This window comes from Hetaerina americana, unplaced genomic scaffold, assembly GCF_022747635.1.
Source record: "Hetaerina americana unplaced genomic scaffold, ioHetAmer1.1.p SCAF_5, whole genome shotgun sequence".
NCBI lineage: Eukaryota > Metazoa > Arthropoda > Insecta > Odonata > Calopterygidae > Hetaerina > Hetaerina americana.
In genome coordinates this window covers 1,958,705-1,986,129 of record NW_027287095.1, presented here as the reverse complement: position 1 = coordinate 1,986,129, position 27,425 = coordinate 1,958,705, and the positions used below count along the sequence as shown (strand labels likewise).

Here is a 27,425-nt window from a genome sequence, read left to right as displayed (position 1 = left end):
ACTATCCCACCTCTACTCCCGCCCGCCCCTCACACCCTTTCCCTCCACGACCTCTACTTATCCTTCCCCCACACCTCCTCGACTCCCCCCCCTCCAACCCATCGGCACTTATTCCTCTTTCTCACTACTCCGATCCCCCCCCCACCCTCTCCGATTCCGACATACCTACAATCACTCCCCTTTCCACCACCGCCGCCACCCCTTTAACCCGCCGGCAATTCCTTTCTTTCTGCCTCATCCTATCCTTTCGCCATCCACCTCGTTCCCCATTTTCGTTTTCCCTCCTTCGCTATCTATCCGTTTCCTCCCCGTCACCTCCGCTCCATCCACACCCTCGTTCTATTTTTTACCGCCCTCCGCCTAGCGCGCTATCCCTGCCCAACACACACACTCCCCTCGCATCCTCCTCACCCTGTCGCCGCACTAACCTCCCTCCCCCCTCCTCTTTCCATTCCTACGGTTGGCTGCCTCCCTTTTCTCTCCGAAACCTCCGAACCCTTCTCCTCGGCCCTTTCCTCCCGCCCACACCAAAATTCGAGGCCCCTCCGAGAGACGGTGGCGTGGAGAGGGAAACGTAATTTCCTCGACTGCACTTGCCCCCTTCTCTTCCCCCCTTCCCCTCCCCGCCCCGCCGCCCGCTCCTGGTGCATTGCCATGCACACGCGACTCGCTCGTGAAAAAGCCAGGGGATACACACTCCAAAAACTTAGCCACTGCAAACATAATGCCACAATGGCAACGTCTACTCTCGAGACCTAATTAGTTTTATTTTTGGCGATTTTTATGTGTTTTTTCCCTTTAATTCCGAACGACCCATTGGATGGCCTACTCAATTCTTGGAAAAACAAATAATTCCTTGTTATAAAGTTACGATACGGGCAGTGTTTGATTTTTAAGCGCGGTTTTTGGAGTAACCAATAAGAAATGCTAGGATAGTAAATGTATGTAGCAAATGAGCATTGTCTGAAACCATATGTGGAGGTAAAGTTAGTTGGTTTTGTAAGAATCTGAATGGGGAATATGATATAGGCTCCTTTGTACATGTATGATTATTTTATTAAATAACAACATGATTGAAAGTCGCTAGAGCCTCTTATGGTATAAAATTTAATCTGAAGAAATATCATTACATTATTTTCACGTGGATTTAATTTTATCTAAACTGCCATTAACATTTCAATTACTGAAAGAGGATTTGAAAATGGACTACAAATTTGGATTACTTCCATCAGAATACCAGGTAGCAGCCTCATGGTTCCGAGATATGAATGGTTTACGCATGTATTTGAAATCAGCCGTGAGCTTGAGAATCATCTGATGAACACAACCGATCGCCGAATTCATCAATTCAAAATTGAAATTTACTCAGCTAATTAACAGTTTTAGTGAGTTGGTTATATTTTTTTTCGTCGACTATGGAAGACAAACTGTTATTTACAGAATAGTTGAATGACGTTAAACGATACGTCCTAGTAAAGCGGCATCGTCGCATAAACAGCCCCACGCACTCCTGCTTGCGAAGTTCGGGCTCTCTTGGTTGCCCATTGCCTGAGACCGTCGAGGCAGCTGAAACTTCATACCCGTATCATATCTCTTTCGAAGTTCTGCGGCGTGCAGTTTCTCTCTCCCTACAAACCGTTTACCCTTCTTTGTTACTCATCTCACTTTGTGCAAACCCGTTAGGAGCCTCATTTCCTCATATGTTCCCAACGGAGTCCAACCACTTCTCAATCCCTACTCCTGATCACCGAGTCATCTATTTATCTATTTAAAATATCATTTTGAGGACTTTATATCAGAAACTGTCATAAATCTAGTTTTTCGATATGATCAAGTAACCTACGCCCTTCCACACATTTATACTCCGACGCACATTTACAAACGCATAAAGACACACACGCAACTGTTTCTTTTCAACATTCTTTGATCCTCGACCAAATTACCTTGCTTCCTCAACAAATAAGCATTCTTCACCGCTGTATTAATGCTATGTTTCCCTCCACCTTGCGGCATCCTGTGCTCTTTCGAATCTCTTTACATGACCAGACTAAACAAGAGTGTTTGGTAAATATTTTTCCCCACGAATATATCTAATTTCCGGATGAATGGACTAAGGAGGAGAAAGCAGATTACGACAAAATTCTTCGCTTATAAATAAGCGGTGGAACCGTAGAGCAAAATATATAAACAGCGAGCGAGTTTGTTATTTTTTTTTGGGAAAACTATTTGAACAAAGGCCGGCGATGTTTTCTGTACCCACGTTCTCTAATCCTTTATTTCTGTCCCTCTCTCCTTTCCCCACTCTCCTTATCCACCTGCCTCCTTCCCTTCCTCGGATGCTCTTCCACTTCTCCATCCCCCCCCAACCCTCCATATCTCCACCCGCAGCTCCTCCGCCCCTCCCTGCATTTCCCCCCCTTCCACTCCCACTGCTAAGCCATGCGACTCACACAGGCGCTGGCTCTCGCTAGCTATTCCTCCTCTTCCTCCTCCTCCTCCTCTCCAACGCGACTCCTACTCCACCCGTTTCCTCTCACCCTTCCACCCCCCTCTCTCTCTCCCTCCCTCAAAGCCCTCTCCCCACATAGTCCTTTGTCCTTCTCCTGCACTCCTTCCCTCCCGCCCGTCCCATAGCCCTTCGTCAACGTACGGCCCCAAACATCCTCCGCCCTCCCATTCCCATCCTCTTCCGTCCGGCCCCCACAAACTACTACACCACACCTCTTTTCTCCTTCTCCTACGTCCATCGTTCTCCTTCCTCCCATTCCTCCACTCTCTTTCTTTGCATGTTTCTCTTTCTATAAATAAATATGTAAATATATATAATCCCACATTACATATATATTATATATGTATGTGTGTATATATATATATATATATATATATATATATATATATATATATATATATATAATACAACCGCCCATAGCCCATATTATATGTATAAATAAATTTATATTTTTATGTCCTCTTTACGTCCCCCTTTATACAAATATATGTATACACATGTATGTACAAAGTCATGTATGTGTGTACATGGGTGGTCTGAAAAGACCACCCATATAAAAGTTTCCGATCTAACAAAGATACAAGACACTTTTTCTGAAATTTTTGAGGTTGGAAACTTTTCAGACCACCCTCGTATATCCTTCCATATCATCTCATCCTTGGACACACCAACATCCAACCCTGTCCCTTTCCTCTCTCCACCCCCAAATGCGAATTATGCATCGATGATTCTCTCCTGGTTTTTCTGTTGGATAATTATTTGAATATACCTCGCACTTGTCACATAGGTAAAAAGGTGCGGAGTCAGAAAAGTTAGTCGATAAAACAAAGCGGTGAATCTATCTGCGGCCAAGACTTGGCAGAACGACTCCATTGAGTAAAGTGAGGAAATTGACTGAAAAGGTTTTGAGAATTTCGACGGACAACGAAACTAGTGGATTTTAGGACTTTTGTCTTTCAATACGTTGTTAAATCAACGACTTCGATGATTTTAACATCTACTCAATCTTTTACTTCAGTACTTATTGTTCAGTCAAAATCCGTTGAAATAATTAAAAAGAACACATCTTTCACAGGTTGGATTTGAAACCAGCGGATTTTTTCGTTTGACTGGCGACAAGCAAATTGTTAGATGCCAAGTTATTCTAATGCCTTTTCTACTTTCTTAACAACGCCCTCGCAAAAATCGGTTTGTAATTTTGAGTCTGTATTAACCCAACTTGAAATTATTCCTCGGGTATTGCCATTGCGTGGATAATGATTTTTCAACTCCTTGTGACAGATCTACGCTGTCTGAGTACGTAAACCTCGGTTGCTACTACAGTCCATAATTTACCCTTATGTATGATTTTATGATCGCTTATGGCCACCAACCATCGGCAAGAGTGTGGTTTTGAAATACGGAATTACTGCTGATCGCTGAATAGTGGATATCCTAACATCTAAATTCATCTCACTCAAAGGTAATGCACAAAAGAGATTTACTTCGAAGAAGAGGGGAAAAAAATAAGTGGCAGAGTAGGAAAAATCAAATAGCGTTGCATTCAATAAGAGAAAAGAAAGATTTTTTCGGGTTGTGCGTTGGAACTGGGGAAAAATACTTCTTGGAAGCAAACGTACGGAACAAAAATATTACGGATTAGAACCCATATAAGTCTATAATTCTGAGCTCCACTTAATTTAATTTCTTGAATTCATCTTTCATTGGTATAAGTGCGTTCATTGGTCACATACATTGTGAGAAAACTGTTAGATTTTCAAATATTTTTCAAAGTTGAGGGATGAGTATAGAGGAATGCAAGTGTGCATTATTACAAAACTTTTACCTTCTAATGATGAGTGCTTGATGCTGAACTGTTAGAAACACCATCTTTCTCCTTAGTCCTAATAATTTGAAATGACGGATAAGGGAAAAACCTCCACATACCATACCATATTACTTTTAATAGTCTATCCACCTATCCAGTCCCAAACCAGACCTTTTTTCTAAGCCCTACCCATCCTATTTTGTGTCCACGGCATAAGGTCTTGCCTCTTTCTCTCTCCCCACAGCGACTCCCCCCACAGTGATAACCCTCGGCAGTTCCTTCACCCACTTCACCCCCACTTTTCCCACCCCTTCATTCCTACCGTCCTTTGGGGTACCTATCCCTTTTCATCTCTCTCTCTCTCCAATCCTCCCCCCCTCGTCTCCAACCCCCACTACAAGGATCCGTCCTTTTGCTTCCTTCCCTTCAGAAAGCTCCCTCTCCCTCCGCCGCATACCTCCCAGAGCAATCTGCCTCCTACAACCCGATATCCAGACTTCGACCCCTCCTCTCCCCTGGCACCCCCCCCTCTCTCCAAGCCACGGCCAGCCTCATCTCCCCTTTCCCCGTGACTCCCACGCCCCTGCGTCACCCCTCCCCACCCCAACCCCTCCTACTTCGCCATCCTCAACTCCCACGTACCTACCCTCCTCCTTGGAACGAACGCTCTTTCGATTTTCCAGCTTCTTCCCCCACCCCCACCTCCTAACAACTCTCTCTCTCTCTCCTTTATATACACCCTCCTCTTTCCTTTCCTCTTCATTGCCTCTTCGCCCTCTTATCTTTTTCTTCTCTTCCCTCTCCTCTGATCCTTCCTCCTCCTCAATTCATTTCCAGGGGCGATTACGAGGTTCAACGAAAATCTTGAATACGCTTGGATCCCCGAACCAAATTCTTCTATTTGAATCCGTGAGCTCTGTCTGATTGCCGAAGTGCAGTAATGGTTTAATGCGTTTCACTTTTACGTTATTACGCAATGACGGCGTTCGCTTACGTTAATCCTCACCTCCCCTGGAAAGATAGGGATACTTAGGATGGACGGTCGTTGGCAGCTTCGGAAACGTCCAAGTGCAGTTATTTCAAGAAAATCTATCCTAGCAAAATAAATAATGTGCTTTGAACGAGGTAGTGCACGTGGAAGTTAAATGTTAGTATGCCAGCATTACGGATCTGATGAATGGCTGCTGGAACTGTGAAGCGATGATCAAAGAAAGATGAAATCTCAGACTTGTGGGAGTAAATGGAGGGCTCTTGTGTAAGTGTGCAAAAATTCATTTTTTACTCTTTACCTGAAATTAATCCCATGAATTCATCGAAAGAAAAGTACCGATAAGTCGAGACGAGGGTATTTATGAAAATTAGGATGAGCAAGTAGCATAACGAAACAATAACTTTTAAATCTATTGCGAATAAAATAAAATATAATCAACGGCACCCTTCCGGCATCAACCTACGCATCAAAGTTCTTCAGTGATATGAAACATTTTTACTATTCTTATGGTACTTGAAAATTATCATCTGCCAGTATTTAGTTCCATAGTTCCAACAAAATATATGCTGAACACAATTAATGATATAGTCCAGCTATAGCCAAGCATCCGAGTTTCCTGGTCTACACAGGAACATTATTAGTCCCAGTGGTCTACTATAGACAGCCATTTAAAACATCGACAATATTCTAAAGATAAACTATAAAAAGGTAATACGGTAAGCAATATTTTAAATCAACGAGTAGACAGCGGCTGCTCTATACGATTCGGCAGGGATTGATTGGACCACCTCCAACATTAAGTAGGAAATAACTCATGTTTGGTTTCTTAATCAGCTCAATGGCAGTATTACTTATTTTGAAGAAGTTCGAAATACGCACGCTATGTTTCCTTCTGCTTTTGGTCACAAATGTTGAGACGGCAAACGATTCCTTATATATATACATATATATATATATACATATATATATAAACACAGATGTAGATTTTTAGAATATAGAGACACAAAGAAAGGACACTTACAATTTGTTATTTTACGTTTCGACTGCACGGCTGTCGTCTTCAGAATCTGAAGACGACAGCCGTGCAGTCGAAACGTAAAATAACAAATTGTAAGTGTCCTTTCTTTGTGTCTCTATATTCTAAAAATCTACATCTGTGTTTTTATATATTTATGTGTCGCCGATGAGCGTTCCATTTCGAAGATATTATATATATATATATATATATATATATTGCCTCGGTATTCGATCACCATTGTCACGCCTATAGATTTGACGTGGTGCTGTAATAATTCATTTCGTTTTATCGTTCAAATAGAGTTATATTTGTATTTATTTAAAAGTGTAAAGGATCTCACTACCAGTCTCTTCAAACTCATGAAAACCAATAATGATGTACTTACCGCCTTCCCTTCTTTCGGATTTGTCCTTCACGAAACGGATAAGCTCTCCTCTTCAAGGCAATTAATTATTATTAAGTCCGATGAAATTGGAATGCATATACGTATACCTCCACAAATGTCTTCGTATCGCTTGCTCTCTTCGTAACGCGACTGTCTCCCACGTTCGTTTGCCTGATGAACTTCATTCGAGAGTCAAGTGAATGGCGCCAAGGGGAATTCCCCGAGGGTTTTCTCGGTACCCTGTACGGTGGGGGGGGGTATCCCTGGCTGCCATCTCTTTCACCTCCCCTTCCCCCTCTCCACCTCAGTCGCGAGCTCCGAAGGCACGCTTTTCCCGCTGATACCTCCAAGACGCATTAACACTCGGATCTCGCCTGGTGCGACACACCGAGGCAAAGGCGGGACATAAGGGGGGCGTGCTGAGAGTGGCGAGCGGGGGGGAGGGAGTCGAGACTCGGGGGAGAAAGAGTGGAGAGGAGAAAGAGCGGAGAAAGCCAAAAGAGCGAGGGAACGGCAAGACACCGTGAAGACAGAGAGAGAGAGAGAGAGAGAGAGAGAGAGAGAGACGAGAGGTGACAGGAGGGATCATTTCTAGTTGATGTGGAAGAAACTTATGCCAAGATTTTTTCAATTCGTCTGATCATAAATATGATGTGGAGGTCCTAATAAATGTGCCCTGAAAACTAAAGACTTCCCTTGAGTAACAAAAACATTTGTTTTTTTCCAACTTACATTTCCTAAGCCAAAATTCAAAGACCACATTTCGCGACTCATACCATGCGAACCAAAGGGGCACTTCAGGATAGTATGCATCACTAAATCCACCAAAATCATGATGAGCAATGATGAGATAAGGATTGCAGATGATAAACAGAAGACAAAACATGACAGCATGGTGCTATTGTTGGATCGAGGTGCTTTCACGGAATGCTTGGTGGCCTCAGCATGGCTGCACGCTCATAGGATTTCTGATGGAAAGCAATTGTAACCAACATGATAGTAGGACGAAGCAACTAGTGAGGCTTTTTCAAAAGCTGCCAAATTCAATTTGTTGAAAAGGTTAGACACTATTACCAGCCATCTCACTAGTCCTTTAGCGTACTTTTAAAAAATTGAAATGGTGTTCACCTACGTCTTTACATGGTGTTGCGTTGATTGCGTCATGCAGTAACAGTAAATATTAAGTTGATATAAAATATAATTCATTCGATTGGAAGATTTTTCGACGCTTACTGATCGATCAGATTCTAATATTTAACGAATTTCAAGTTTACAGTTAAACATTTTAGCCTAAACCATGTCTTAGGTGATCAATCCAATACTGCCCTCCAAGTTTTTGAGTATGCATATTATTATATATTTATTTTAAGCAATTGTAAGCAGGAGCTCAGCCAGTAGCAGATTAAAAGCACCATACATATTATTTGAGTGCATCCATAAACAGAGACTACCTGGGAAGGGGCGAAATGGCATCAGCTAAATTTCCTCCATGACAAAAAAGAAAAAAAATAAACGCTTCAAAAAAACCAACTCGACGGCTCATTTTAGGACATTGAGTCAGTGGAATTTGCTACCGGAAGATCGAATGCCTTAAAACATAGTGAACCGTTCATTTTGTTTGGCTTTTCTGCAGCATAGAACGTCTTGCTTCGTGGATGAACCGTGAGGGGAGAGATGTGGCGGGTTTGGAGAGGAACGAGAAGCATAAGAAGTGAGGTGGAGGTGGGTACCATGGGGGGTTGGAGAGCGCGGGGGCGGGAAAGGTGCGGAGGACACGGGGAGCGGGAGTGGTCTTGAGGTTTGGGGGTGTATTGCGGCACAGTCGACGGGGAAGGGCGGAGAGGGATACGCCGGGATCAGGTGTATGGGCCCTGGGGGGAGTGGGAGGGGGAAGCGGGGAATATGACGAAGGGGGCGGGAGAATGGTCGGGTGGTTCGCTGGAGAGAGGGAGAGAAGGGGAGAGAGAGAGAGAGAGAAGGAGAAAGAGAGAGAGAGGGAGGGCTCTGGAAAATGAGAAGGAAGCCGGGGGAGGAGGCTCTTTGTGGGAGTAACTGAGGGTGTGTGGGGCGGAGGAAGGGAGGATTGGCGCGCGGGGCCGGCGGGGAGGAGGTAGAAGAAGAGGAGGGGGTGAGGCTGGGGACGGGTGCCCTCGAAGGCAGGGCGGGCGGATAGCAAAAATGGATGTGGAGGCGGGGAAGGGAAAGGAGCTCGGGGTTGGGGAGGGAGGAGTTAGTTAAAGAGGTGTGGGAGAGGTTTTGGATGGCTGACAGGCATGAAGGGGGGGGGCGGGGATGCGGCCTGGGGGAGTGAGGGTGGAAAGATAAAGGGAGGGAAGGAGGGTCGAGGTTTTTAGAAGGCTCTTTGAGGAGAGGGGGGGGGGGTGAGTGGGATATAGAAAGGCTTTGAAGAAGAGCGGCGGTGGTAGCGGGTGGGGTGTTTTTGAGGAGGCGGGGGCGGGAGGGGAGAAGGAGGGGTGGAAAGGTGGGTGCGTGTAGAGGGCGGGGAATAGGGATAATAAGGGAAGAGGACACAAAGGAGGGATGGGGGAGGGATCAGACTGAGAGAGGATTGTGAGGATTTGCTACTGATAAATCTGAAAACTCACCTGATCGCGCAACAAAATATCCTTTCATGGTGGAGGAGGAGTCTCAGACGGGCAATTTTACACACCAACCCCAGGCCCTGATCGAGAATTAGAGAAAATTTCTCTGCCTACGTCTATTTCCAGCGGAGATTAGAGTGAGATTTGTCGATAAAATAATATTTTTAAAAATGCACACTACTAGAGGTATCAATGCGTAGAGAAAGCATTTGTGTTTGTTACACTTTTATTTCTGCGATTGCTTGTATTTTTTTACTTTTATTTTTAGGATCTCAGAATTAGAAGGAAGGAAGAAGGAGCAGAAGTTTGCGAAAACCACTCCTTGAAACCAAAGAATTTTGATGCAGGATGGCGGAATTCAAGTTACCGTGAACGGATGTGGAGTTTGAGAAATCTTGTCAAATATTTACAGATATTTGCCTAGTTTTTGATCACTACTGGCAGTGTGTGGGTCGGAAGCCAGCGGTGCGCGGAAAGGAACCGGCGAGCGAAGGCCTTCGAAGAGTTCCGTGGAATGCTGTAAGATTACCCTTTCGGTCGCTCATACATTTAGACGGAATTACGAGTGATATAATATAAAAAAAATCATGAACACAATAATGAACCCGAAGGTCGGTTTGGTAGGTGATGGCAGAGCTCACCCAGTAAGTACTAAGTCCGACGGCGTGTGAAATTCGCCCATCAGGGAAGGGAGGCCAGTTCCTTACTTTTACCGATTATGGTTTCCCAGGAAGACGTGGTACCCGAAAAACCACATAGCTTAGGTGGAGCTGCAGGTGGCCAGAGACTTGCCCTGTAATCGAACCCGGGACCTTCCGGACAGTAGTGCAACGCTCTACCCCCACGACTGCCACGACCCGCGATAACATATAATATCAACAAAATAAATTTCGAAAAGAATAAATTTTTATTGAATGTGAATAAGTAAAGAATTAAGTATATAAATTTAATTTTTTGGTACTTACTCACCAATGTTCGCATCATAATTTGAGCCGGAAAATTCAGCAAGCATCAAACGAGAAAAAGAGGGTGATGAGCGCTGCGTCATTCACTTTTATAATCGAGTAAAATTTGTCAGCTAAACGACCGAATCACAGTCAATTGAATCACAGCATTTGAAAGACGATCCGAAAAAGTTGACAACATTTTTTAAAAATACCAAATAACTATTGGAGACACGATTATTCATGCAATATTGAAGGAAAATCTTTCAGAGGTCTTTTTATTTCTGAAAACAATTAGAGCTGCCACTCACACCAACGGGGGATAAAATAGAATCAACATAAGATGTATATATATACTATATATGTTAGATCGATAGGATATACGACAAAATTAGGGGACATAATCGCGAGTGTTCCCGCAGGGAAACATATATGATAGTGATGGGGGATTGGAATGCGACGGTAGGCGAAGGAAGAGATGGTGATGAGGTGGGCGACTACGGTTTAGGCACGAGGAATGACCGCGGAGAGAAAGCAGTTGAGTTCTGCAAGATACAGGGGCTAGTCATCACCAACACCTGGTTTAGACACCACAAAAGACGCAAGTATGCATGGACAATGCCAGGTGACTCAGAAAGGTATCAGCTAGATTATTTTCTGAATAGAAACAGATTTAGGAGCAGTGTGATAAATTCGCACAGCTTCCCGGGAGCGGATGTGGACTCTGACCACAATCCAGTAGTTATGAAATGTAGCGTTCGTTTCAAAAAGATAAGGCAGGGGCGGCGGGTTAGAAATGGAATGTAGAATTATTACATGGTTTGAAAAGGAAGGAGTACAAACAGGCGGTAGAGGAAATCATGGAGGATGGTAAAGAGCTAAGTACTATCGAAGAAAAATGGGAAAGTATCAAGAAAGGGTTGTCTAAAGCCACAAAAGACAAAATTGGAACCGTTAACGCGAAAAGGACTAGGAAACCATGGATCAAGGATGAGATGGTTACAAAGATGGATGAGAGGAGAAAATGGAAGAATTTAAATACAGAGAGAGGCAAAATGAAGCACAAAGAATTGAACAATAAATTGAGGCGGGCAACAAATAAAGCAAAGGAAGCATGGTGGAAGACGCAGTGCGAGGTTATGGAGAGTCTGCAGAGGAAGGGTGAAATCGGTGCGCTGTACAGCAAAGTTAAATCGTTATCGGGAAGTAAGAAAGGAAGAGCTATGCTAATAGTTAGAGATAAGGCGGGTAAGGTAATAAGGTAATAGTTGACGCAGGAAAGATCCAAGAGAGATGGAAGGAGTATATAGAAGAACTGTATGGTAAAGAACTTAGACCAAAAACGTTAGACACTGAAAAAGAATATGACGTAGAGGAAGATAGCTTAGGTCCAGGCATACTAGACGATGAGATAGAAAGGGCATTAAGGGAGATGGAACTAAATAAGGCCATGGGGGTGGATAAAATTCCCGCGGAACTATTGAAATGTTTAGGAAAATGCGGGAAGCAGAGGCTTTATGGGCTGATTCGTAATATTTATGAGGAAGGAATCAGGCTGGAAGACTTATTGAGATCAGTTTTAGTTCCTATTCCGAAAGAGGTAAAGGCTACATCATGTGAGGACTATAGGACAAGGACAATAACTTTGATATAACACGCAGCTAAAGTTGTTCTCAGGATCATAAACAAAAGGATAGAGAGTAGAGCAAATGATTACTCAGGGGATGATCAGTTTGGGTTTAGGAAGGGGAAAGGTACGCGTAATGCCATTGCATTAATGAGATTATTAATCGAGAGGAATATAGAACACAACCAGGAGGTATTTGCCTGTTTCGTAGATTTCGAAGCGTTTGAAAGAGTGTATTGGGGAAACATAATAAATATATTGCAGAAAATAGGAATAGATTGGAGGGGAAGGAGGCTAATCCGCAACCTGTACTAGTCTCAGACTGCTCAGGTGCGGCTTGGGAACGGGGAGTCCGGATGGGCAGTGTTAGGCAGAGGTGTAAGGCAGGGTTGCCCATTATCACCGCTGCATTTCAACCTGTATGTAGAGGAAATGATTAAAGAGGCATGGGAAGAGCTGGAGGTAGGAATGAAAGTGGGCTCGGTAAAATCAGTTAGGTTCGCTGATGACCAAGCTTTAGTTTGTCAGCCAGCCAGGGGTTTGCAAGCATTGCTGAGTGAATTGGAAATTCAGTGCGACAGGTATGGGATGAGAATCAATATTCATAAAACAAAGGTTATGCGATTTTCTAGACAGAAACAGGCTAAGCTAAACATTAAAATTGGAGGGCAAAAACTGGAGTAGGTAGAACAGTTTCCGTATCTGGGAAATGTTTTGGACCAACACGGTCAAAAGTAGTAACGTAGTAAGGAGAAGAATTGCGCTAGGCAAAGAGGCTTTCACAAGGAGGAGGGAGTTGATGAGAGGGACGTTGAGTAAGGATATTAAGAAAATACTCGTAAAAACCTTGAAATGGAGTGTTGCTATGTACGGCGCGGAAACGTGGTCATTGAAGCAGGAGGATAGACGTATACTGGAGGCTTTTGAAATGTGGGTGTGGAGAAGAATGGAGACGGTGAAATGGACCGAGGAGAATACAGATGAGGAAGTACTTGGTATGGTGGGCGATGAGAGGGGTTTGTTGGGAGAAATCCAATGGAGGCAAGAAAAGTAGATGAAGGGGGTATTGACCGGCAGTGGGATGCTGAAGACTGTAATTCAGGGGAGAATGTTGGGCAAACGTGGGAAGGGAAGGAACAGGAGAGGAATGTTGGACGGGATGAAGAAGGTACTCATAGATGAAGAGGGACCTGATGTAGAGTAGGATTCTGGATTTTGTGTTTTGTTAGGAGTCACAAAATATTTATTTAGTAGCTGTGTCCATCCAAATACCTACCTTAACCGGTAGATTATCTAATAATAATAATAATAATAATAATAATAATAATAAATGTTAGAATGATTATGTATCTGTATACAAATGTGTGCATCTCTATTAAAATGCATGTATTCGTACAGATATTTAAAGTAGTCGAGGTTACATTTAACAACAATTATATCGCCCTTGTTACATTTTTTTACTGGAATGGTGGTGCTACCATGTGCGTTCCTCTTGAGTTCGATCAGTGGTTACTAGTTTTATTGCGTGTCGAATTCTTCTCTGTAGTGAGACTCATGCATGGTGCGTGACTTTGTCTGTTCGTGTGCTTTGCATGCCTGGTTAGGGTACACCCACTGTCACACACCTTCCAGGTGGTTTGCGGGATATTATGTGGGTGTAGATGTGAAAGAGTAGGTAGCAACAAAGGTCATACCGTATTTACATAAAGTTCTGTGACTGGAGGATCATAATTGCGATTGAGTACTGAGATATTACACACGCGAAGACTAAGAGCTGCATCAAACCTATTGAAAAGGCACTAATCGCGTGGGTTTTCATTCGACATACATTAGAAGATATAATTCAGACCATCAATTGAATTGGCAGTAGAGACAATCATCACAAAATAAGAGAGTAGGACTGAGGAACAGATAGATTCAAAACCCACTCCTTTCTCCTGGGCGCATTTCGCGATAAACAACAACAAAGGGGAAACAGTAAGACAGGAATAGGTAAGCACAGGTTAAAGCAGTCAGGTATTTGCATGTTACTACAGTCCCCCTAAACTCACTTCATGGGGCGACGTCCTTAACGCCCCCCGCCGCACGCATTTGTGCCGCGTTGTGGGGTGTCGAGTAAATTAAGGCGTAGAGCTAATGTATTAGGAATTGTCCGTCCTGGAAAACGCTAACTGGTAATTACACACAGCGAGCGAGCCGGCCCTTTTAAATGGCTGTTCTTGCTTGTCTTCTTTGTGTAGTCCGTTACTAACCGCAAAATACTGATAATGTACATAACGGATGCCGCGTGGTGTCCAGTCGCCCCCCATCCACGCAACCTTTCGGTGGATCGTATGTAGGTATATGTGGAAGTATTGGAGTGGAAATAGAATGGATGGTGACCTAACACCCACTGCCATACGCCCTTGCGACGGCTTGCGCGGTAGTGTACAGATATATAGTAAATGTATAAATGTAATATGTTGGTTAATTTTGAAAAGAAAAAAGCGCTTTCAAATCATCAAACTCTGCAGATACAAGAGACTAATTAGAGATATCAGATCAACTTGAAATGAAACGTGCAATGGCATCGTGATTCTTTCACACGTGAACAAAGGTCTGGGCGGAGAAGCGCTCATGGAATTCGAAAAAAATAAGGCATTTGATTTTATAAATTTAACTAACGAATACAACATTAAACAAACTTCCATTTTATATTTTAACTTTATGCTTTTCTTTATGCTTACACATGTACACATGATTTACGCAAATATTTTGGATCTTTTGGAGAAATAGTTGATAAAAAAATGAGATAAAGTTCAGAGGTAATCCGCTAGATTCATTAAAAAATTGTTACGATAAGAAGACTAGTGTGGCTGGTGTTTTAGAGTAATTAGGTTGGGAGCCGCTTGAGAAGCGAAGAAAACATGCAAAACTCAAGACTTTTAGCAAGGTTCAAAACACACGAGTTCATAGGCACATAGAATTATTGCGAATTTAACGAAGGACGGGTAGCTCCTAGCCCGAGCAGATTAGGAAATGGAATTTTTTCATCAACTGCCATTGCATCCTATGATAGCATAAACTGGTATTTCTCCAGTGGCACGGGGTGGAGAACAAGTCGTGATCTTCAAGGAGGGCACCTGTTCTGGATGACAGAGCGGAAACCACAACTATTTTTACCTGCTATCCTTGACAGTTTGAAGCCGATGCGTTAGTGTAGAATATTATTTATTTTTCAATTCAAAGATTCATTTATACATAAAATTATATTTTATTAGCTGCGAAAACAAAATCTCAGTAACATCTTAAAAGGTTTTTCTTCCTCTACTACCTTGAAAAATTGGTATTTGCTGGAACCTTTCTCAATTAGAATTCTATTTTATGGGGAATAATTAAAATTAAACTTAATGTACGATGAATGAAACTTAATGAACGTATAATTAAACAAGCCGAGCAAAATTAATATAAGACTGATTTTCTCATTTTACAGAAAAAACAAAAGAGCAGATTCACAAATAATACTGCTGTGTATCGAAAGGAAATAGACAAGCTTATCTCATTCATTACTAGGGATAAGATCAGCGGCAGTCCTCCTACATGTATATTTAAGAATCAATAATAATAAAAGGCGCATTTTAAAGTTTTTCCTTCGTAAATATAGCCTTCATTGATGAACATTGTTTATAAGTATTGCTTCCTGTAAACTTCACGATGAGTATGACATGATAGAGAACGGCAACACATTTTTGCATTCAATTTACTCTGCGGGTATATTCACAACCGAGGGCAGACGTTAAAATACTGCACATTTAACTTTACGAGCGACTCGGCTGTTTTTGCCGCAAAGATATTTTTAAATACACAAACATCTCCTGAATGTTTTTTTTTTAACATTGCGAGAAGAAAACGGACAATTGAAAACGGTTTACACGGGCCTTCCGAGGGAAAGTAACAAACTACGTTCGCAAGGGACGGGCGGAGTAACAGAGGGGGTAAGTAGAGAAGGGAGGAGGGAAAGCAGGGAGGAGGAGGTCGGCAGGGTGGAGGGGATGAGAAGGGACGGGGGGAGGAGGAAAGTGGGAGGAAGAGAGAGAGGACCGCAAATAAGACGGATGGGAAGGAGAGCAGGGATCGGGTGGGCGCTGGTAAGGAGAGGGAGGGCGATGGATGACGCGAGGGGGGTGCAGAGGGTGGATGAGGGGGCACGGGAGGGGGAGTTGGGTGCATACGCGGATGGGAAAAGACGGAGAGATGGAAGGGGAGGAGAGTCTTGACAACGGTAAGAAATGAAATGACGGGAGGGAGAGGAGGAGGGACGGGTAGGTGGGAGGGCATTGGGGCCGAAGTGGCGATGTAAGACGTTGTGGGGGGAGGGAGAGGGGAGGAAGGCGAGGCGGAGAGAGGAGATGGAGCGAGTGGATAGGAATGGTGAATTGGGTACGTGGGAGGGGGAGTTTTATAGGTTGGGTCCGGGAGGGCGGTCGGGAGTGGGGGCGGGGGGGGGGAGGGGTGGGGGTGGTAGAGTCGGCGGCAGCTTGCGAGAAGACGGCCCTGGCGGTGTGGGGGCTGGGAGCGCGGGGGGCGGGGCGGGGTTGACTGCGGGAGGGTCTTGGGACGCGTGGGATGGGGGAGATAGATGAAGGAGAATAATGAGGCTGTTGGAGTTAATGGCGAGGAGTGGAGAGGCGGCGTGTGGGGCGGGGGGCGGCGAGGGGGTTAGTGGGAGGGTTTCCGTGTGAGTGTGGCCGAGGGGGTGGGGGTGAGGGTGCCGGGGGACGGGGGCTTGATACGCGGGAGGAGGGGAGGGAGCAGCGGCGAAAGGCGAAAGTCGGACGGGGGGCGTGCGAGGGGTTTGGGGGGGGGAGAGGACTGGGAAATCGGGGAGGGGGAGGAACATATCTGGCATGGAGGGGAGAGGGGAAGAGATAGGGAGAGTGCGAGAGCGTGGTGGAAGGGTTCAGGTGATTACGGAGTGTCTGTGAGAAGGGTGCCATAAATTGGTACCAATTTCAAACGGCTGAGTTGAAGCGAGTGGGTAAGAGGTTCCCATGAGTGGGATTGTCGGGGCAAGCCATTGCATAATATTTTTCTTACAATAACAATAGAATGAATATATTTCCTGCAAATAAGTTTATATCGGGCGCACGGAAAATGGATAGAAGTGAGATAAGAGGAAACAAATGACTACTGCTCATAAGATGACTTTTCAAACATCCGGTAGTACTTTGGCGTAAAAAGTGAAGGTAAGCTAGCTATTTACTACGGATGGCGCCAGAATATCTTTTAAAGTCACAAGAAGAGAGTGAGAAACATACTCACAAATGCGATTACGTACATGTCACCTAAATTAAGTACGTTAAAAATAAATTAAATTTGAATATGGAGGAAATATTAACCTTTTTGCAATAATATTGTATTACTACCGGATAAAAATTTAAATAGGTATATGAAAGCGAAAATCAACCTTTGTCGTGTAATATTTTGAGCCCTACCCTGGAAAAACTGCCTATTAAAATTGGTTGCTGGAATAATCTCTCTGGTCTATCAACTCATATGGAGCGGATATATTAAAACAGGATTTAGTCCTCAGGATTAGCCGAACTGCTATCGTAAGAATTGAAAAGACAATAAGTGCTATCGTAAGAATTGAAAAGACAATATGCATTAGAGTAAAGGAAAGCGAAATGGCTCGCGTTACATATTACTATATCTAAATTCTGCAGGTACCAATACCAAGATCATCGTATCGAAGTACATTTAGCAGCCAAGAATTCAAATTCGCACTTAAAAGCTACGTAACGGAAGAAAACGAAACATTTCCCTCGATGAGTCATGGTCAATAGAAGGTGGAAGGTACTACTCACCTCTTCGACGTCTATCTTGAGTGCGTCTTCGTCCGTGTAGCCGAGACTCCGCATGTGCTTGAGGTACGTGGTGGTGATGGGCAGGCTGTAGTCGATGTCCGGCGGATGCAGGCGGCGGTGGAGCAGGAACGGGGGTGGCGGCGGCGGGAGTGCGGGCGGGGCCGGGGATGGCGTGGCGGGGGGCGTGTTGGCGGAGGCCGCGGCGGCGGCCGCGGTGGCCGAGTGGGGACCACCCTGCGACGGTGGCGAGGCCGGGGACGCGGACTCGGAGGCCTCCACCTCCATGGCCTCGCCGCCGCCCACCGACGCCACTCCGCCGCCGCTGGCTCCCCCGCCCCCATTCACCGCCTCCCCATGCACCGGCTTCCTTTGGCAGTCCGTGCATTGCAGCAGGAACTTGGTGACGGCCTCTCTCGGTAGGAAGGCGTACGTCTCCGTGATCTGAAAGGCACGAACCAATTGATGTCGTGAACCCTGTGTGATGTGATTTTTATTTAAAAATAGTATGAGGGGACAACAGAGCCGATCAGAAAAACTTAAGACGATAAATTTTGCTCGAAAATAATATACTCCTAGGTCACAGAGCTTAATCGAATTAAACTTCATTCGTTTCCCAACGCATGATTTAGATTTTTAAAACTATTTCCTTATTTTTAGATGTAATTGAGCTAATCCATGAATTGCGCGGACATCCCGAAGGCGAGTTGGTGAAGGGATTATTTTTATTAATACGACATCCATTTCTCTCCTACTCGTACATTTATTTTTTCCTCCATCTATTTTTCTCCAGGGATTAAATTTCTTATCACATGGATTCAATTATCTCATTTTATTGTCAATGTGAATATTCCCACATAAATACACATTGGAGTAAATCTTCTTTGTGTTCATGCCAGTCACCACTTTATAATGAATTAGGTCAAAGTAGTGGGCTCAAAATCTCAGTATTTCTTCAAAAAAGGTGGGCATGTCTTACTGAATGACAGCACAGCATGAGAAAAGTCGCATACACGTCCCAATGAATATCCTCTCGGAATTTTGAAAAGCTGTGGAGTAACGTATAATGTGGTAGGACAATTAATACTTACACAATTAGTACTCCTGCTATCTTATGGTAAAATAAAATGCTACCATTTTTCCCCCTATTTTTCCGGATTTTCGCAAGCAAACTGCCACTGAAGATTCTGGAAAAATGCCTAACTGAAGGGAAAGTAGGGTAGAAATTGCAATTTTACTGCGTGTGTAAACGGTGTGGAAACAAATGGAAAATGAAACATTTGCGTTCGCTGATGAAAGGCACGCAAAATTAATTGGTAAGCACCAAGTAATTTTGCTGCTTAAAAAGAAAATTTTAACTCTACATTTTGTGTGCTCAAAGTGAATTATAATGTGACTTATTAAGTGAATCCTTCTTATATAACTCCATATTCATCATATTTTAATTTCATTACATGCTATTTCATTAATATCGTCATATCGTCATATCATTAATTGTAATTATCATTTCGTAATGATACCATGGTAAAAGTATCATTACAAAAGAAGGGTAACGTATCGATGATATTTCTCAAGTATCTACGGCAGTTATGGAGAAAGATATTATTATTTCCAGAAGAGCTGCAATACGGTTAAAAAATTCGTATATTGATGAATAAAACTCGCCAATCAATACCGAGTAAACGGAAAGATGATGGCTCACAGATACTTAAAATGACGAAAACTTAAAAGAAATAATAGTTTCTAAGTTCAAAAATAATATTTAAAATGGTCAATTGGACTACAAAAGGAATAAATAACGAAATTGAAATCAATATACAACATGCTATTGAAGAAATATTTCACTTCATCTCTGTCGCACATCTATTATTATAAAATCACCACTTTGGGAAGAGTGAAATGCTTATCATTGGAAATCATTATCCTCTCTGAAAACGGATATAACTAATAAATAAAATAGGAGAAAACAATAAATATACTATAAATATTTAAAATATTGGAAATTTAAAGTGCACACAATAAAATTCCCAAAAATAAGTATCATTAATTGATGGGAAAGAACCATCGAATGCATAAAACAGATAGCATGATAAAGAGTATAATTTGTACAATGGAAGATTTTCTATTATATGCGTATGATTATAAAGCGTTCAAAATGGTCCATACCCTCTCTGAGAATAAATACCCTAGGAACATCGATGGTAGAATTAGCATTAATACAAGAAATATTGAAATTGTGACCAACGACTAAACTGGAGGCCGTTCCAGATTTTCAAAATGCATTTGGTAATTGCGCGGCTAATAAGATCAAAAAATCGTCGATCGAATTGCTCGATTTACCCTGGGATTAGTAATGAGAAAAAAATGACCAATTAAATTAGTCCAAAGCAATAAATGCCAAGCGAGGCGAAGGGAGGGGGAGTCTTTATTAGAGAAAGATGCTAAAGAGAATGGATCGGGTGGGTCGGTGGTGCTGGAAGCATGGTGGAGAGGGCTTCGCTTTTTCCGTTGGCGCCCCCGTGCACGGTCACAGGCGCAGGCGAGTGCAGGGGCGACCCTCCGGAGAGGGGGTCACCCGCAGGGTCCGCCCACACCCACCCTCCCACAAGCCCCCGCTCCATCCCCCCGCGCATAGCAACCTCCACCAAAGGAGACACCGCCCTATCTCTAGCGGAGCCGAGGGGGGGGATGGCCAGCGACGGACGCTACCCGCATCCCCTGGTGGACGGGCGGGGAACCATTTGGGGTGGAGTGGGGGAGGGAGGGAAGAGAATGGGGGTTGGTTGGAGGCGAGGATTACAGAAAACAAAATTGTTGGGTGGGCGCAAAGGAAGGGCAGTGAGAGGGCAGGGATCGATCGGGGTAGGAGGAGGGATGGAGGAAAAGATACCGAACGAACAGACCCCTTTCGGGGTGAGGGGAAAAAAATGACGCTACACCCGCGCATTCCACGTCAAAACAGCAGTGAAAAGCATTAATAAAATGTAGGTTACCCACACACTCAAGCACAATGTGAGGGCAATAATGGTAAAACATTTGGGGAAAGAGTCACAAAATTCTTCGGAATATTGTAAGTAGCGCCGAGTGATTAGATTTTGGGCTGAGAATGCATGCGTAAATACAGGCGTAAGTTGTAAAGGCTATATATTTTAATATCCCAGTTTCGAGGAGGTGTAACATAATTACTTTGCCACTACTGCCCAATTTCCCAAAATAAAATCTGTACGTTAACTAAAAAAATGTAATTTGCAGAGTCATTGATATAGTACATGGAGTTAGTCAATAGATATGGTACTTAGTCAATGAATATTAATTGCACAAAAAATTGAACTATATTTACGAGGTCGGGCCATTCGAGTATGACGTGTTTCGTGATTTTCGCTAAGATGGAAAAAGAGCAGTATCGTTCGGTAATTCGCTTTTTGTTTTTGGATGGGAAGTAATGCGAGGAGATAAAAGCAAACTTGGATGCTTTTTATGGGGACACTTCGCTATCTATGACCACAGTTAGATATTGGTTCAACGAATTTAAACGCGGGCGAACATCTGTTTTTGAAGAGGAGAGACCAGGACGCCCGGCAGACGTGTTTACCGAGGAAATCATTCAAAAGGTCCACGCCATAATTCCCGCTGATCGACGAACGAAAGTGCTCGAAGTAGCAGAGGCCGTGTGTGTGTTGACCGGAACGGCAATTAAAATTTTACATGATAAGTTGGCGATTAAAAAATTGTCGGCCCGATGGGTGCCGCTATTACTCACGGTGGACAAAAAGCTGATCTGGCTGTCAACTTCAAGCTGTGTTTGCAACAACTTAAGTGAGATCCGAATGTATTTTTGCGTCGAGTTATCAGTGTTGATGAAACCTGGATTCATGATTACACACCAGAAACTAAGCAACAATTAAAACAATAGATTTCTCCCGGTGAATCTGCTCCAAAGAAGGCGAAGATGTTCCGATTAGCCGGAAAGGTCATGGCGACGGTTTTTTGGGATGCAAATGGTGTCATCCTCGTGGTTTTTTTAGAAAAAAGAAGAACGATCACTGGGAAATACTACAGTGAGTTTTTGGACCGCTTTGACAAAATATTGAAGGAGACACGGCCGCATTTGGCGAAAAAGAAGGTGCTGTTTCACCTCGAAAAAGCACCAGCACATTCATCCGGAGTTGTCGCCGCCAAACTGCATGAACTACGTTATGAATTGCTGCCGCACCTCCGTATTCACCCGATCTGGTTCCCTGCGACTTTTTCTTATTCCCTAACATGAAGAAATGGCTCGCGGGAAAGACATTTAGTTCAAACGAGGAAGTTATTGCCGAGACAGAGGCGTTTTTTGGAGAGTTCGACAAATCCTATTTATTGGTGGGGTTAAAAAAATGGCCGGAATGTTGGGAAAAATGTATCTTTCCAAGAGGGGACTATGTTGAAAAATTAGAAAAATTTTTTTAAAGAAATGGTTTCTTCATTTCTAACACGGGTACTTATTGAACCGCCCTCGTATGTGTAGAGAAAAATAAAATATTTTTGGATGATATTACAGTTGTAGGATCTTGGAAGCTAGATGGAAATAGCATTAAATAAATAAACCTGTTATTAGCATAAATTTAGGACGCAAAGGATGTTCCTCTTCTTGAAGGTTCAATAAAGGTCCTGAAGGTCCAAGTCACCCATTCAGGTAGATATCAATAGAAAAATGTAATGTTGGAGCGATAAACGTGACATGACCCGAATATTTTCAGACAAGCAGCAGAGAAGCCAGGGAAAGCTAACAGCAATAATTCGTCTCCTGCTTTTATAAACCACTCATATCTCCGCTCATTTGTATGAAACGGAACGAATTAAATTATTTAACCATTTATTTCCAAGTAAGGCTTTTCAGAAACAAATTTTCCACCCTCACCCGAGTCTGAGTTAAATAAAAATTCGCCGGTTCCGCGGGACCATTTTTGGTTTATTGTCGCCTCGCTAAAAACTTCATTTTCTCCCTTTCCTCGGGTGCGCCGCCGTGGAAATTGAGACCGGTTGGCGAGAGGGGAAGCCGGGGGAGAGTTGCTGGGGAAGTGGGGGAAGTAGAAGAAATTGAGAGGGGGTAAGTAAGTGGAGAAGACGGGCGGTATTGTGTGCTTCGAGGTAAGACTGGAAACTGGGTCTGCGTGGCAAGGGGGTGGGGGAAGAATCGGGAAAAAGAGAAAAAGGGAGGGGGATTGTGAGCGAAGGAGAGTCAGGGAGGGGACCGCGAAAGAGGTAAAAGACAATGGATGATTGGACTCTTGCATACTTATGATAGGGAAGTGAGTCGGCTAGCAGGGTTAGCAGGCAAAATATGGGATAACCATACTACTTTTTGCATTCTACGCGAAAAGCCCGTGGCCTCGACGCAAAGGAGCCTGAATTTTTTGTCATGTGATAATATTGCACCTTAGTTACATGAACGTTTACAGCGTAAATCTTTTTTTCTTGTCCAAGAATTGAAATAAATTTACGTTGTCCAGAAAAATTGGTTTAGTATTTGTAGAATGTTCTGTAGCTGGGCGTTTGGTGTGGAGTGCCGTTACTCCTACTCTGTGCGCGGAAACAATGAGGAAAACTAGGATTGATCGTATGATATTTTAGTCATTTTATTCCACAGGTAACCTTATACATTGGAAAGTGTACTTGGTCAAGAAACTATGAAAAACATTCATTTGTGCACTATGGAATTACGAGTTAAATGGTATAAGTAGTCTCTTTTTATGGTTGCTGAATTCGAAACCAGTTGCAGGCAAAAATAATATACAAACACGAATTCATACTATAAATGCTTATTTGAAAAAATATATTTGTGTGATAACATTATTGGAAAAGGGGTATTAATAGGAAATATATCATTGCGAAAAAAACTAGAAATATGAGAGAACATGAAGAAAACAGCATTGAAGCAATGAAGTAACCAAAGAAAGAAAGAAGCTAAGCTATTGTTAGCTTTAATGGTTTTGACAGACTCCTGGGAGAATGCTTTGGGGTAGAGAATAAATAAGTAATTCAATTAACTCTCTTTCAAGGATGAAAGCATTTAGTTATTCTGTGAGATAAGATATAAATTAGTACAATTAAAGAGCATCATAAAGATTTTTGCACTGTTTCCTGCACTTTGTGTTCTTACGGACGTACGATTTACGCGAAAAAAACAGTATTATTTCCAAAAATCTTATTTTTTTAAATGCCACATCATTCATAAAATGTGTTTATTACCATCTACATCTACATCTACATAATACCCCGCAAGCCGCCGCAAGGGCGTGTGGCGGGGGGTGTTAGGTCACCAACCGTAAAAAGAAAAATACCACATGCAAAAAAAAAACAACACGGAAAATTACACCCACAGGAGCGCACACACTCGTGCAAAAATCCCTTCATCCAATACTCATGCAAACACATATACCGCAAAACAACTAAAAAACTGCACCCCATGATGCAGCACGAAAGCCATCCTACAACACGGAAGCCAGGACACAACAAGCAAGAAATTGAAACACCACTACCACATGACCATTAAGAAGAACAGGAAATCACTGGTCATGTCCCTTCGGAACGTCCAATTGGATATCAAAAAATAAGACACCGTAGCTTCTACACTTTTTAGAAAAACAAAAAGTATACTATTTGCCTAATATCATAGGAAAACAACATTAAAAATGCATTTCGGTGACGCTTTGCGTTTTATCGTAGGAATTTTTTACAAAACGGGCTGCCCGGCGTTGAACCTTCTCAATTTCCCGAATGAGACCTTTTTCACTCGGATCCCACACGCTGCATGCGTATTCTAAATGAGGCCTTACAAGAGCGTGGTAACAACGTTCCTTGACCTTCGAGTCACTTTTGCCGACAATGCGTCTAATGAATCCCAATTTTTTATATGCTTGACCGCAGACTTTACGTATGTGAGTCCCCCAAGTTAAGTCTTTGGTGAATGTGACACCTAGGTATTTTACCGTATCAACTACTGCTAGGTCACCTCCAGCTAATTTGTAAGCAAATCCCGTTGATCTTTTAAAGAAATTTACCACTGAACATTTATTATAATTTAGAGTCAATCCCCAGTTAGAACACCATTTAGTAATGCAATATAAATCCTGCTCTAGAATAAAACGATCCTCATCCCCAGATATCTCCCGATAGATCACCGTGTCATCCGCGAACATCCTAATTTTACTTTTCACTTCGCGGTTCAAATCGTTAACAAATATCAAGAAAAGCAACGGCCCGATCACACTTCCCTGAGGTACCCCCGACGTGACTCGAACGCTGTCGGAACTAGCGCCATCAAGGACTACCCTCTGTTCCCGCTCTGAAAGAAAATCTTTAACCCAACTTATGGCGCCCTTGTTTATACCCGCGACCTTTAATTTATGAATGAGTTTACCGTGTGGGACCTTATCAAATGCCTTTTGAAAATCTAAGAAGATGGCATCCACTTGCCTACCTCTCTCACCCGATAAAAGTAAATCATGTGTAAATAATCCTAATTGGGTCTCGCAGGAGCGGGTTTTCCTGAATCCGTGTTGATTGTCACTTAAAAAGTTAATATTGTCAAGGTGTCTCATTATTGAACTGACAATTATGTGCTCTAAGATTTTGCAACAGATAGAAGTGAGAGATATAGGTCTGTAATTACTGGGATCCTCCCTGTCACCACTTTTAAAAATAGGCGTTATTTGCGCGGTTTTCCAAATCTTAGGTACTTTGCACTCTGTGAGGGATTTGTTGAATATAAATTCAAGGTACGGGGCAATGTTTGGAGCTAAATGTTTTATCACCCTAGCTGGTATATTTTCGGGACCCGGGGATTTGTTGGGTTTAATCTCGTTAAGCAATTTTAGAATTCCTTGTTGGTCCACTGTTATTTTTTCCATGGGTGGAGTATGTATTGTTTCTTGGAGATATGCGGTGGCAACATCGTTCGAGAAAACGCTTTGGAAGAATGAATTTAAGATGTTAGCTTTACCCTCACTGTCTGTATGAATTACATTGCTACAATCCCTTAAGCAAGCCACGGTTTGTTTACTCCCATTTACTTCCCTAACATATGACCAGAAAGCTTTGGGGTCAGTGTCCAAGTGCTCGCAAAGTACTTTGCGTTTAAAGTCCAGTAAAGCGCTACGTAATTGTGTTTTGGTTTCAATTTTGGAGGATCTATATGTGTCCCATAATTGTTTATTCTCAGGGGATGATGTGTTCACGCCTGCCCTCTTTACCCTAGAGTGTAGCATTCTCTGCTTTCGAAGGGCTTTTCTAACGTCTTTATTGTACCACCTGGGTTCGCGATTTGCTTTAACGTATTTTATAGGTATGAAATCTACGATTCCTTTTTGCATGATATTGACAAATTCTGTCCAAGTTTCTTCCACGTTGACATGACTTAAGCGGGTTTTGAACTCGGGTAGTGAAGAGTTTAATTGATTGGCAAAAGATTCAAAGTCTGCTTTATGGTAATTATAAATTTTTCTTTTTGGTTTAATGATCTTTTTTATTTCTATGTCCAAGTGGACATTAATTGCTTTATGGTCACTCAACCCCTCATCAGTTGATACACTAATAATACGTTCAGGCGTGTTTGTAAGAAATAGATCCAATATGTTTTTTCCACGGGTGGGCATGCGTACTGCTTGATGGAGGGAGTTTCTTTGAACCAATTTTATCATGGAATTGCAAGATTCGCGATCGCGGGTCCCAGATTTAACGATATTGTTGTCCCAATCTATACCAGGGAGATTAAAGTCACCACCAATTATGTTTATGCTGTTATTATATTTACGTGTAAAATTGTAAATTTGATCGTTGAGGGTGTGAAGTGTTTTCAAATCTGAGTCTGGAGGTCTGTAGAAAGAGCATAAATTTATGTTGGGTTGATTGGTCCGTATTAAGGTGCACCAAGCACTTTCTATGTTATTATTTTCAAATGAAACTTGCCTGCTTTCAAAATGACTTTTAACTGCCACGAAAACCCCTCCTCCGGGTCTTGTATCTCTATCGTGTCGGTAAACTTTGAAATCTATTGGGAAAATTTCTTGGTCGTTTATGTCATTGCACAGCCAACTCTCTGTGCCTAATACTATATCAGCGGAATGAGTTTGGATGATGTGTTCTAGATCCGCTGATTTGTTCTTGAGGCTTCTGCAATTTATAACAAGTATAGTTAAGTTATTTTGATGTTGAATAACGTCCTTATTTGTGCCTGACTGTAGTTTAGGACGCCTTTGTGGGGAAGTGCGTGTCACAATTCTTTCTAAATCAATGCCAGTGTTGTCGGTGACTTTTATATTTTTATTAATAATATTATACGCGCTATCCCCAGATGTTACTGACCCACTAAGTGACCTGCCCTTTATCCTAAAAAAGGCCTACAGTGGTCGAGTATCCTATCCGCCACCTTACTCGCCGCTTCCGCCGTGTAATGGACCCCAGATCGGTTAAGGGGAGTCCTGCAAGATCGGAGGGTTGGTCTCAGGTCGACGAAGGAGGCTCCTATGTCCGAGCAGAATCTCGATAGTCTCTGGTTTATGCCTTCCACTCGGCTCCAAACCAGAGACCCGCGATCCTCCCTCGGAACGATGCTGCAGACCGTTAGTCCCAGCCGAACCCCCTCGACGCCCTGGACGCGCTTCACCTCGGAGCTCAGTTCCCTAAGGGAACGGAGGACCTCCTCGGATCCACGGTCC

The 27,425-nt window shown here is 43.0% G+C and overlaps 1 protein-coding gene across 1 annotated transcript in view; it reads right to left on the bottom strand.

The window, feature by feature from the left end:
- Positions 1–17,125: 17,125 nt before the first annotated feature.
- Positions 17,126–27,425, bottom strand: part of LOC139693482 (uncharacterized) — a 575,772-nt gene continuing 565,472 nt past the window's right edge. The window contains exons 4-5 of the mRNA XM_071591659.1: positions 17,731–18,171; positions 17,126–17,146 (exon numbers count right to left, since the gene is read on the bottom strand). Coding sequence (XP_071447760.1) covers positions 17,126–17,146; positions 17,731–18,171 — 462 coding nt within the window. The remainder of the gene's footprint in view (positions 17,147–17,730; positions 18,172–27,425) is intronic.